This window comes from Brachyhypopomus gauderio, unplaced genomic scaffold, assembly GCF_052324685.1.
Source record: "Brachyhypopomus gauderio isolate BG-103 unplaced genomic scaffold, BGAUD_0.2 sc57, whole genome shotgun sequence".
In the NCBI taxonomy this organism is placed as follows: domain Eukaryota; kingdom Metazoa; phylum Chordata; class Actinopteri; order Gymnotiformes; family Hypopomidae; genus Brachyhypopomus; species Brachyhypopomus gauderio.
In genome coordinates, this window is record NW_027506880.1 from 2,192,546 (window position 1) to 2,205,740 (window position 13,195).

The 13,195-nt window shown below is 45.2% G+C and overlaps 1 protein-coding gene across 1 annotated transcript; it reads right to left on the reverse strand.

Moving 5' to 3' along the window:
• Nucleotides 1-4,319: 4,319 nt before the first annotated feature.
• On the reverse strand, nucleotides 4,320-8,149 carry sox9a (SRY-box transcription factor 9a). Its single transcript, XM_076987927.1, has 3 exons — nucleotides 7,370-8,149; nucleotides 6,962-7,212; nucleotides 4,320-6,486 (listed from the first exon to the last, which is right to left on the reverse strand). Exons 1-3 carry the CDS (start codon nucleotides 7,804-7,806, stop codon nucleotides 5,705-5,707), a joined length of 1,470 nt encoding a protein of 489 aa, XP_076844042.1. The 5' UTR covers nucleotides 7,807-8,149; the 3' UTR covers nucleotides 4,320-5,704.
• Nucleotides 8,150-13,195: the final 5,046 nt, after the last annotated feature.

Here is a 13,195-nt window from a genome sequence, read left to right on the forward strand (position 1 = left end):
GTGTTTATATGACTCCAGCTGGACCCGAATAAACACTGTAAGAGTTCATTCAACACAATAGGTGTTGATTCAACACTGGAGAATTTGCTGTGTGAAATAAAAAAAATGTAAGGTTTTTAATTCATGTTAATGAATGCTAATAAGTGAGAGAGTGGAGAGAATCTCACAGTTCCCCAGCCAGCACGGCCTTGTGTGTATGTGGACTTGGGCTCTTTGTTCAGCATGTCCCATCCCTGTGGGTTATAACTCTGTCCTGCTGCCTGTTCTTGGCCTTGCTCTTGGCTGTCATGGTGAAACCCCCTTACCCAGCGTGCCTCTCCCAACCTCCACCTCCTCACCAGCCCCCAACGGATAGGAAGGTGCAGCATCAAATGTCAATTAAAGATTACCGCCCATTTAACAATGTGCAACTGAGCACGTTCAATGTGACGTGCTTCTCGTCGGCTTTCCTTGGCATCCTCACCAAAGCTGCTTACTAGCCGCTTCCTGTTACAAGACTACTGGCAAAGAAAATGATTTTATACATAGAGGCAAATAAGTTAGTTGAAGCTGGAGTTGAGACTTCTGTAGATACTACTATGCAGGGCATTTTAGACGTTCAATAAGGTAGGTTGTCTCCAGCTGAAAGGGCAGATGAGGAGACGTTTACAGAGCAACACTACCTCTGTTTAATCTGTGTTCTCTGTGCTCTGCCAGGTCTACAGATGAGCCTTGGCCGAAAGTGCATAAGGCACGAGGAGCAGGACCAGGTGGTCCATCTACACGCCATCCACACTGTCGGATAATGGAGGTGGAAATGCAAAGGAAGATTTGCATTTGGAGTTTCCACACCCCACAGACGAAGCCTGTTCCATCTCTGGTTGAGCTACCTGTCGTGACACCTCTAGACACCTGAGATACCTGTCCAGACACTTGAAACACCTGTCCAAACACCTGAAACACCTGTCCAGACACCTGAGACACCTGTCCAGACACCTGAGACACCTGTCCAAACACCTGAGACACCTGTCCAGACACCTGAGACACCTGTCCAAACACCTGAGACACCTGTCCAGACACCTGTATTGGGATGATTTGCTTGTGGGTGTTCAGCTAGTTCTAGTGTATCAACCGTGGCTGATCAGTGGTGCTGGTGGTTTTTGAGTTGGTGTATTACACTGCTAGGATAAGAGGCCTGTCACTCAGGCACATCCAGCTGGCACCACCTCTATGGTCTGTGTATGGCCAACTGGTGTGGACTCTTAACTGTTGGTGTACAAAATGGTTCGAAGGAAGAGTGTGATGTTGACCTTTAACCTACCATAGCAGGTCGATTTTTTTGCTTTGACGCATGTCTCAGGTGTCCTTCATGTCAGGTATGTGTCACTAACACTACTGTTCAGAGTCCTGCTGGTCAGCCGGGGTACTTCTCATTTTCTGGTTCTGCTTTTTTGACACAGACTTCTTTCATTTTGTTTGATTGTTTCCTGTGAACTGCTGTGGTGAGTCCAAGCAGGTCATCACATGAAGGTCTTTACATGACACCAAACTTCAAACCACTTCTCTTGTGGGATATTGGTGTGAATGAAGGGCCTTTTCACTGAGATATGCTCCCAATTGGTCAAACCTTTTTTTATTATTATAAACATATTTTACACAAATGGCTATATGCACTTTTAACGCTTTCATTTGGTTTTGAATAATTGACATGTAAAGTCAAGACAATTCTGCTTCAGGTATTTTGGCATGGAAAATTGTAACTAATGCCCTGGTGTGTGTGTGTTTGTGTTTGTGTGGTGCCCAAACAGTGACAGATGCTGAGAAGATTGGGCACCTCCAAGGCCACATTAGAAAGTCTTGCAGATTCACAGATTCAGATTCACATAAAATGATGACGTGTGAACTGCAGACAACCACTGGTTTCTCCCAATGTTCTAAATGTCCACAATCTAAACACTCATGCTTTGAATAATAATGCTCTAAATGCTCACCCACCACTCTCACTCTAGATATCCACAAGTACCCACACTTTAAATACCTGCACACAAGATACAAACTCACAATCTAAATACCAAGTTTCTAAATACCCTTTTGCCTCAAAATTATGCCTACCCGGTTTGCCCCGAATTCCACCAAACTGTGAACTTGCTACTTCCTGTTCTGTGGGCGTCTGTTGCTAGGAGACGAGCGGGCCGTTCTCTGTCCATTCCAGGCGGCGTGACGCGTGTTCCTCTCCCTCTCTCTGCTTCTCTGTGGAAGGTTTGGCTGGCTGTCGCGCACTGATGTACAGTTTCCTTTGAGGCTGAGTGAGCCTTTCTGTGGCTCATACCGCTTTTCAAAAGGGAGGAAATGGGGCTGTGCTCTGGGGTCAAACGGTCCCTCCCGTGGTGCTCCTGGGGGACAATGACGGTGGGACGGTGCAGTATAGGCGGGGTGGGGGGTGAGGTTGGGGGCGGGGCACACTGCTGGAGTGGAAGGGTAGGGGGTGGCGGTATTTGGGAGGGGAGAGAAAGAGAGAGGAACAACCCTAGAACACTCTAAAGGTTTTGTTTTTATTATTGTATAAATAAAGCAAGTTTACCCTCAAGATGTTTTCACTGCTTTTAATAATCTTTCTTACAGTTAAGAACACAAGTTTACATTTCTGCAATGGGAAATTAGGCCACAAAATAGTTATGCTTTACTTAATATGACTATATGTTTGTTTTTAGTTTATTATGATTCTGTGGTTGTTACATTGGGGAAGGTGGTGTGCAATACACACACACACACACACACACACACACACACACACACACACACATACACACACACAGACTATAAAATAATGTTAATCCAATCAAACCTTTTTTTTTACTCAGATATTCGACTTCAGACTACAGCTCATGCTGTTTGCAGTCGTTTGAGTCGTTTTTATGTGCACTTCTTTGGAATTTTTATGACCATATTGTTACCGAACTGGGAGGTTGCCAGATTCTGCCTCTTTTTTTCCCCCCAACCTTCTTCTGTGTTGTTGTTTTGCATTTGAAAGGACCACCCATCGGGCTCGGAGCAGCGAGGAGCACTGCGAGCTGCCTGTTCGGAATATTAATGGCGTTCTCTTGGGAAAGCGGCCTAAGGGATGGAAGGAGAACGGACTGCTCCGAACGCATCATTCCCACTTCCGCCCTGGCTGTCCTCCGAGAGCCCCATTCAGCTCTGGAGCGAAGAGTGAAAGAGAGAGAGAAAGAGAGAGGGGACGACCGGACGACTCTTTACGCCCCTCACCACAGTGCCTGAGCCCACGCCCTGGGCAGGCGGCTATGCCAAGCAGAGGAAAATGACCATGTGAAATGTTTCATCTGTCAGGCCCTCGAAAAATGCCACCATTCCACTGCCGTCACGGCGACCGTCACTAATGGCTTTTTCAGATGGCGAAGCTCATGTTTTTCTGCCAGAGTCATCTCAGAACCTCATCCTCATTCTCCTCCCTCTCTCTCTCTGTCCCTCTCTCTATCTCTTTTCTTCTTCCTCTTTTCCCTTCTCCATCTCTCGACAGTCCACATCTCCGTCAACACTGCCAAACAGATGCGTTCACTCCCATGTGCTGGCAGCAAGCTTCAGACATCTATACATTTCCACTGGGATCCAAGTGTATGAAGTCGACACTGATCCGTTAATACTCTCATATCTAATGACATCATACAGCATCAGATAAGAAGCAAGATATTAGTTGAAATGCATGTATTTAAATCTACATTCCATTGCAAAATTTAAAAAAACCGAGATTGAATAAAATTTTTGAGCAGTGTTGACGTCAGGCATGATGATCGGGTCTATCTTAGGCCCTCCCCCTCTGTGTTGTCCCGGCGTGGACAAGACCGTGCTCTCACACAACACATCCCCCTGTGGGACATACCTCCAGGATTCTCAGGGCACTGTCACCATGTGCTTTTGCCACCCATCCAAAACAAGGTTGCGCAGGAAAAATATTTGGAAACATCAGCACGCCAGATAAAAGGACACGTGGCTAAGGTAGAACAATCCCACACCCTCCTGTTTGTTTACAGTATGCTTATTTTTGTTTACAATATGCTTATTTTTGTACTTTGGGTGTAAAACCCTGTGGAATCTGGAGCCAGTGTCTCCTGCTGTTTCAGCTGCTCAAAGAGAGACAGGTCAAAAGTGCAATAACAAGCAAGGAGAGGGGCATTTCCACAGAGCGACATTTCAGTTCTACCGTCTGCCCTCCTTAAGTTGTTTATGCAAAAATGCCATTGGCTAGTACACATTTTTCAGCATTCATCTTTGGGTTCATGGCTTGTGGATTAAAGGTTTATAAAGAATCAGAACAGTTTGTTTGTGTTTCAAACATTTTTTTTCTTTTATTGCAAATATCATAAAAAAGATGAGATTCTTTAAAGAACATGGTGTTAGATTTAATAAAAGAAAAGGGCATTTGTTCTGATGCTGTAACATCTGCACTGAGATATGTGGTATGGAAACAAGAAATCATTGGGAAAGAGTACTTTAAAAAATACTGATGACTCTACAAATGAATCAGACAAGCAAATAAAAAATTTAACTTTAAAAGGTTTTCTGTAAAACGTTCTGACAAAAGAAAGCTAATATTTCCAGTTTATTAGCCTTACATTAAGAATTGTAACAGTACTTCATCAATATACATTTTGGCTAGCACAAAATAAACAAAATTAAAATAGAAACATCTACATATGATAAATAAACATAACGATTATGGAACTGTACCATATAAAGTACCACCCCCTGGTTTAACAACTTGGATTATACATTACAAAATGACTTTCAAAAACAATTACTTAGTCATTTAAAGTATTAACGAATACAATGCACATAATTCCTTTGAAATAAAATTAACGCTAATAAATAAATTAGAGGGGTTAGACTGGACAGAAGGGGTGTGGGGAGGGGTCACAGATGAAACTGGTATGACTGGGAACAACAACCTGTGGTCAAAGGTCACTTCCTGCCCCTGTCAGGCACTGAGTAGATTCTCAGCTGCAGCTGCTGGTGCGCTTCTATACACAAGCCTGCCTCTACGACACAAACCCCCACCCCACCCCCACAACCAGGCACTGATGGTGCACAAGGCAGGGATTTCATACAAAAATGCAAAAAAAAAAAAAAAAAAAAAACCCCAAAAAAGTCCGTAAAATTTTCGGTTCCTGGGTTTCCAAGTAACATGAACAAAGTTTTTACAGGAAACATAAATAGTAACGAACGTAACCTCAACCTACAGCACACAGCATAAAGGTGACAAACTAGAGCAAGAAACAGAACCTTAATGGCTGATACAAAAAATATTGTCAGAATGATGAGACAGGACTATAAAGAGTGGTTTAGTAAAAATAGACCATATTTTCTACAGAATAAAATCCCTCCTATTAGCAAACTGCTAGAGTTGTTCAATCATGGTAGGAAACCATACACAGTACATACTAAAGTACAATAATTCATTAAGTCCTCACAGAGGATTATTTTTTCTCAGAAAAATGTATATCTTTTCTTGTAATCAAGGCTAAAAATATATATCTAATCATGGCATCAGGCGATTTTGAAAACCGAAAGAAAAGAAGGCACACGGTGAGCTGCTCCAACGTCGGCTCATCCAGAGTCCAGTTTTCCTTTCCATTCTGTTTTGCAGAGAACGAGTCTGGACGTGGGGCCGTCAGCCTTGTTAAATAATCGATGCTGATCGCATGTGCCCTCAGGGCCGGGAGAGCTGTGTGTACACGGGCTGCTGGTCCCAGTGCTGGGGGCTGTGGTCCGACTGGGGGACGGCGGGAATCCCCACAGAGTCGGTGAGGGGGGTGTACATGGGCCGTTGGCTGGGGCTCATGTAGCTAAAGGTGGAGTAGAGGCCGGATCCCTGGCCGGCGGTGTGGCTGTAGTAGGAGGCAGCGCCGCCCTGCTGGTCGGTGTAGTCGTACTGCACCCGGCCGACGGAGGGGAAAGGGGAGGCGGCGTAGTGCTGCAGGCTGAAGGAACCGTAGGAGGCGTGCTGAGGAGAACCCTGCTGCTGGTCGCTGTAGTGGCTCGGGCTCAGCTGCTCCGTCTTGATGTGCGCCGGCCTCTGCTGGGCCTGGTCGCCCCCGCCTGCACCAACCAGCGGGGTCAGCGAGTGCTGTGTGGGCGGCTGCCCTGCCGGAGGGCTCCCACCTGGGCTCTTTGCCATCCAGCCGTGCCCGCCGGCACCCGCCGCAGGCGCCTGGCCCGTGGGACCCAGGCCGTAGGTGCCCGGGTAGGTCGTGCCGGCCGGGTGCCCGTTGGGCGGTAGGTACTGGTCGAATTCAGCCACGTCGAAGGTCTCCATGTGGGAGATGACGTCGCTGCTGAGCTCGCTGATGTCGACATCGCGGAAGTCGATGTTGAGCTGCCGTCCCCCGCCCTCGCCCGTGAGGGGACGTCCCTCACGCTTCAGGTCCACCTTACCGGGCTGAACGTCGATTTTAGGGGTGGTGGGGGGAGTTGGGGGACCTTGGGACTGGCCTGTGTTTGTGTGAGAGAAAGAGAGGGAGAGAGAGAGAAAACAGGGAGGGAGGGAGGGGAGACGTAAGGTGGGGGGAGAGAAAGCAGGGGGAAAGTTAACTCCTGCACAGCTGAACACAACTGACGCAACCATCCCAGTAAAAAAAGAGAAAACCTCTGGCATTCATAACAGTGCTGTTGACTTCAATAAATTAACCAATAAGCTACAAAAACTGCATTATTCACAAGTAACCTTATTTGTTAATTAATTAAAACTTGATCATTACACATCTGCTGCAATTTATAAGTAATCAAAAACATTAATTGTATGGCAAAAAAGTTACACAACACGATGAAGAAAAAAAATATATATAGGCTATAGCAGCCTGACTGAGTTACTAAGAGCGCAAATTTCACTGTAAATGGAAAAAACCCAAACAAACAAACAAACAGAAAGGCCAAGGCCGTTTCGCAGACGTGCCGCTCCAGAACTTACCTGACTGTTCGCCGGGGGAGTGGACCTCGCCCATGCTGGACGCGGGAGAATCCGCTTGCTGCAACGCTTTGAAAATGGCATTGGGCGAGATGTGCGTCTGCTCGCTGCCGTCTTCCGCATCATTCTGGCCGTTCTTCACCGACTTTCTTCGCCGAGGCTGGTATTTGTAATCAGGATGATCTTTCTTGTGCTGCACCCGCAGGCGCTCCGCCTCCTCCACGAAGGGACGCTTCTCCACATCATTAAGCAGTCTGGCCAGAATACAAAACATAAGGGATCATTAGAAATATTTCAATAGTAATAAAAGCAGGGTTTAATTACAAATTACTCCTAAATTCATAACGAGAACTTTGTTATAGACGGCTGAAGATTTGCTATTTGAATATTTGACAATAAAAATCAACTTACCTCCAGAGTTTCCCCAGAGTTTTGCTAAGCTCGGCGTTGTGTAGATGAGGGTACTGGTCCGCTAGTTTCCTCCTGGCCGCCTGCGCCCACACCATGAACGCGTTCATCGGTCTCTTCACGTGCGGCTTGTTTTTGCTCGCGCCGTTCACGCGCACCGGCATGGGCACGAGAGTCCAGTCGTAGCCCTTCAGCACCTGAGACACTGCCTCGCGGATGCACACCGGGAACTTGTCATCTTCGTCTTTCTTGAACTCGCCGAGGGAACCCTCGGGACCCATAACGTTGTTCTCCGCCGGTCGGGTGTTCTCGGTGTCGGAACCTGATCCGGACGGACAGGGTGACCCCGCCGAGTCTTCTGACATACTCGGACTTGGGGCGTCGGACAGACACTTATCTTGCTCATCCGTCATCTTAAGGAAGGGGTCGAGTAGATTCATGCGAAAACTTTAGTTGAACAGCCTCTGAAGAAAATCTGAAACAGACCGTGTCAGCCTGCTAGAGCTTCAAAGTTCTGAGATCGCGCACTGAACAGTTCCAAGTGGGTCTCTCGACTCCAAAAATTACTTCAATAACTGACAACACTACTTTAAACTTTGTCCAACTTTGATGCGTTTCAAAACGTCTGAAATCCACCGTAGCGCGGCGCTGCCGTTAACTCTCACGCTGAACCGTGCACATAAGCAGTTGTTTCAGAACTTCTGCGGTAGACGAGAGAAAGTGCTCCTTTCTTGTTTCTGTGTAGTATTTCCAAGAGAGTACGAACCTTCGCTTTATCAGAGGTGCGCGCGTGGTCTTTATAAGCGCGCGCTCCCGGCTCGCGGGATTGGCCAAGGGCTCGTGACGCCTTGGAATCGGATACTTCCTTTCCTCCACCTCCTTAGCACTTAGTATTCAGAATTTAACATTTTCATTAGGCTAAAATGAAACTGCATTTTCCATGTGATTGTACAAATGCAGTTTTCTGTGACTTTTGTGCAGTATAAATTAACAGAATATAAATATTACAATATATAAAGGTTCATTAATAGGGCAGCGAATGAATGGAAAAGCTCTGATGAACAAACTAACTTTACAGAAGTTGGCAGTATCCAGCTGCTCAATTCAATTCAAATGCTAAAATATGTTCTCTAAATGCTATTCATCTTTAGCAAGTGACCGAAAATCAGTTGCGTGCTGCCATTAACATCTTTTTTAATACTTATGTCACAATTCAAAAAGCAATTTTTTTTCTGTAGACAATCCAAATAGTCATTTTCCAAAGGTTGCAATGTGTGAAGCAGTTAATTATCCACGTTTCATTTTCCTAAAAGTTCTGCATTTAGAAGCTGCACTTTTGAATGTAGATAAAAAGAATAGATTTAGTTAATGCTGATAATCTTTACGTTCATTGAGACTGCTGGCGCGCACAGTCCTGCTCTAACTCAGCGCGTAATTTTCAAATCTAACCATAGGGGGAGACGGCGCTCCAAGAAATCATAGTAGACACGCACGGTAGTCTGATATCGGACTCGTTTTACAGAGTTTACTGACGACCTGACTAACTCATCCACATGTTACTTCATAGGTGTCAAATGCGACTAATTCAGACTAATTCAATTATATTTAAAGTATACTTGACCTTTTAATAAAGTTCACAATTTAAATGGTTAAGTCAAAATATTTCAAAGTCGGCACATAGGGGTTTTAACAGTTGTTTTTCTGTATGTAGCCTACGTGCGTAGTCACTGTGAGGACTTGAGTACTTGCGGTCGTGTTGTTGGTGTATAGTCGCTCGACATCAATGTAGATAAAGCGTAGGCTACTTGCTGTTTGCTGTTGTGTAGCATATTGAGTGCAAAAGAGCAAAAACTGATATACGGAAATCTTCGAGTAGATTTAGTTCAGTTAGTCTGTCGATTTGAGCCTCAGGTGGTAGATTCAATTAAAACTATCTGCCCATCTCTCTCTCTCTCTCTCTCTCTCTCTCTCTCTCTCTCTCTCTCTCTCTCTCTCTCTCTGGTAAAGAGAGAAAGGCTTCTGGATGTTGTTACCGTGTTTGCTTGCTCAATGTCAACTTCTCGCAATGCGGAATCAGTCAGTAATCCTATCTGCCCCACCACCTTAATTAAGGCCCGACTTCCAAATACAGAAAACCGACTATACGCGTCTTGATTCCTCTGTGCCTTGTCACAGCGCGTTTATTTACACTGACTGTGCTTATTTAAGTTATTCACTTGAAGCACAAACAGAACAGACCTTCTCAGACTCTTGTCAGTCCTGCAACACCGCGTGGCTAATAGAAAGGAGAGGCTTTTATTTATTTTAAAACAGCGTTTAGCAACACGCGGCGCTCGCGCCTTTCAACGTATGCTGTTAACAGCTGATTTAGTAATAAATGCTTTTCGGTCTCTGGTCACGTAAACAACGGCAACAAGGTCTTTAAAACATCACAAATGATTAGCACTGAATCACCTCTGAGCTTGTATTGATAGTTGGAAAAAAAACTGTTCAAAAGCAGTGTCAATCATTCCTGATTGGTTCTTGAAAGCATCAATTTTAATTATTTTGTACTGTATATGTCTGAACTGACATATCAAAATAAAGTGTTTTCTTTGTACAATGTGTTCTGTGATATATGCCTAATATTTTTTACTGTTATTACCAAAAACGTACATCATGATTGTTATAATAGTTGTAAAAAGCGCTATATAAATAAAATTTGATTGATTGATTGATTGATAATATATGTGTGAAACCACCATTCTGTAAGCATGGTTGTCCCTGAAAGAGTCATATTTCTCACGTTGTGCTGAAGCTGACATATCTACGTCCCAGTGATTTTTTTAGTTTGGACTGATGCCCGTTGCCAGCTACAATCAGGTTTGCTAGCCGGCTTCCACCGGAGGATGACTTGAGATGAGAGACACCTACACTGCATGCTGTCAAAAACCAAAGCATGCAAACATGCAAGAAAAAAAAAAGGTTTAACCCTGATGTGTAACCAGTTTGGGGACCATATGGAGTAGGTGGTGTGCTGCTGCTGTCGTGTCCAGCTGCACGTCCTATGATGCTTCTCCAGCCCTTTTGCACATCAGCCCCTAGAATGAGGGTCCTTGTTTGGGAACTTTTGCTGTTATTTGAAATTTGTCAGATTTTTGGCAAAAACCCGTGTTTGGTGTGTTTAGGGAGGGGTTGCTTCACAGTTATAAAAGCACAGCTTGACTCCATGCTGTGTCTATTTTTGCAACACAACAGTGCATAATTCTTGCCTGTGCACTATTAATGTTATGCTCTCTGAGATGGCATTGCTGTCTTTCATGGTATGTTGTGGATTCATAAAGACCAACAAGTGCTGAATAGTTTGGTCCAACTGACTTCTTGACTTTTTCAGGACATCTGCAGTATGATGTCTTATCAGTAATGACATAAGTCCTTAGTCCCTTAAGTAAACCTTGGACACACCTGAAGGCAGAGTCTCTTGGCCAGGCCCAAGGTAGTGCAAAAGAGCTTGGGAAACTTCTCATCTGGACTTGGAGATGCGGTGTGAAAGCTCCGTGCAAACAGTGAAGGTCAGCTGCTAACTCCCGCTGGGCCAGACCCGGCAGCGTGCTCGAGGAAAGTTCTCACCTTCTGCAACTGTCACCGGGACCTACCAGGTGTTCACGGGGTCCCGCGTTTGATGTGGCCAGGGGCTGAGCAGGACAGAGCAGTGTTGACGTGGAGACGGCATGTGAAGGATGCCTGGCCCTCGGCATTTAGTGGCTGTCTGAGTCGGGTCACCCTTCTGTGTGATTTATAACCACTTGCGCAGTCACAGCAGATCAGAGAATTTAGTTGAAGACTGTTTACTTACGCACGTCACCATACTTGGGCTAAAGTTGGATGCTCTACCAGACAGGCTACAGACATTTTGAAGCTGACTAACTTCTTACCTCTTTTCCTTTTCTCATAGCTTCATCTCGGTTACGTCATTGTACACAGACTACGAAACCCCAAAGTCTACAACAGAGGATGAATATCTCACTCATCCACCTGTTTAATCAGACTAGACCAGCCCATTAAGGATATGACTTAACACGGTCTAAGTGCTGCAGGTAGGTGAAATTCTCCTGGGCTTTGTGAAGTCACTGTATACATGCGCCTCTTTAAACTTGGTGCCAGGGCTGATATGCTACTGACAGATCCAAACCTTCCTGTGTTTGCCAGGGGACTGCGGTGCAGAGGAGGGGGTGGGCGGATTGGTCAGGATGTCAGCGGGAATTCTCTGATGATGCGCAATGCTAGACGTCCTGGACAGCACTCCAGCCATGACACAGCACATTCTCTAGCAGCGGTTGAGCGGTGCAGGCTCTGCCGGAGGGCTCGATGCTGGCAGACACCCCCGCCAGCACTGGACAATCCGCGATGTTATCCCAACCCGCAAATTCCCTTCAACAAAGGATCTTTAATGGAGTCTTTAGTAGAGATCCATTCTGACATTTAGAATGGAAGTCAGAAACAGCATAAACCTGGGTCAGTTAGAGGAAGACGGACAGCAGGGACACACGTGACCTACATTCTCTGTTATGACTCGATGTTGCAAGGCCAGGCCAGGGCAGTCTCAGAGGCCCAGAGGATCAAGCTTCCATGAAGTTGTGGGATACCGTGCCTGGACTACCGTATTCTCCTGGCATAATTACTGTAATGCTTGCAAGATGTAAAAAAAAATACTCTTCATCTTGATGGCATCCTGCATTGTTCTCTCCTTCTCTTTCCTTCTCTCTCTCTCTTTCTCTCTCTCTGTCTTTCTTTCTCCCCTGTATTTTAGCTTTTTCATTTGAAAAACAAAAAGCTCAATCACGTGATTGTACAACTGTTGAATGGAATGAAAACAGAGATGTGGCAGGTCAGAATCACTGAGCCTGCTTCCTCGCGACCACATGGTGTGCATTACTTCCATTGAGTTCAGATGTCATTGTGGAAACACTAAAGACTGCAATAGTCAACACCTGTTTTGTGTGTGTGTGTGTGTGTGTGTGTGTGTGTGTGTGTGTGTGTGTGTGTGTGTGTCCGTGCGCGCGCCTGCACATTACACTATTTGAAGAGAAAAGCAGGTGGGAGTTTTCACAAATATTGCTTAACATCATGTGTTGAAGCCCAGTTATCTTTTTTTGGGTATGCTCACAGATCCTGTTGTGTATGAGCTCACCTGATCTTCTGAAACAGCTGTCCCACATTACTCAGAATACTTGTAAATACTATGTAAATAATTTATTTGAATATCATGATGATTTCTTTCATCACTATAGTTGTTTGACTGTATGAAATATGATGTCATGTTTTAACTTTATTTATCTATTTTAACTGGTTTATCTATCAGTTTTTATTAATGGTTGTATCCAGTGAGTTGTGTGTAAGAAACAAGCACAATGAGTTCATCCACTTGAAAGTGTCTGGATCCTGAAATCCTCAAATCTACTAAGATCTGTAACAGCAGTCCACCACCCCCCCACATCTCACACACACACACACACACACACACACACACACACACACACACACACACACACACACACACACACACACACACACACACACACACACACACACACACACACACACACACACACACACACACTTTTCCTAAGCTCCTCTCTCTTTCAATGGTTCAATGAAAGGGCCTTTTCTTTCACCAGAGCAACTTTGATACCTGGGCATGCCAGTTTAATGAAGTAGTGATGATATCCAACGACTTTGGCCATCAGCCTAGCCCAGCCCACTTTCATTCCTGCCCTAAAGGCTTTTTCCACCCCCCCCCCCCACACACACACAAACATACATGATGCAGCATCACACCCTGCCCACACC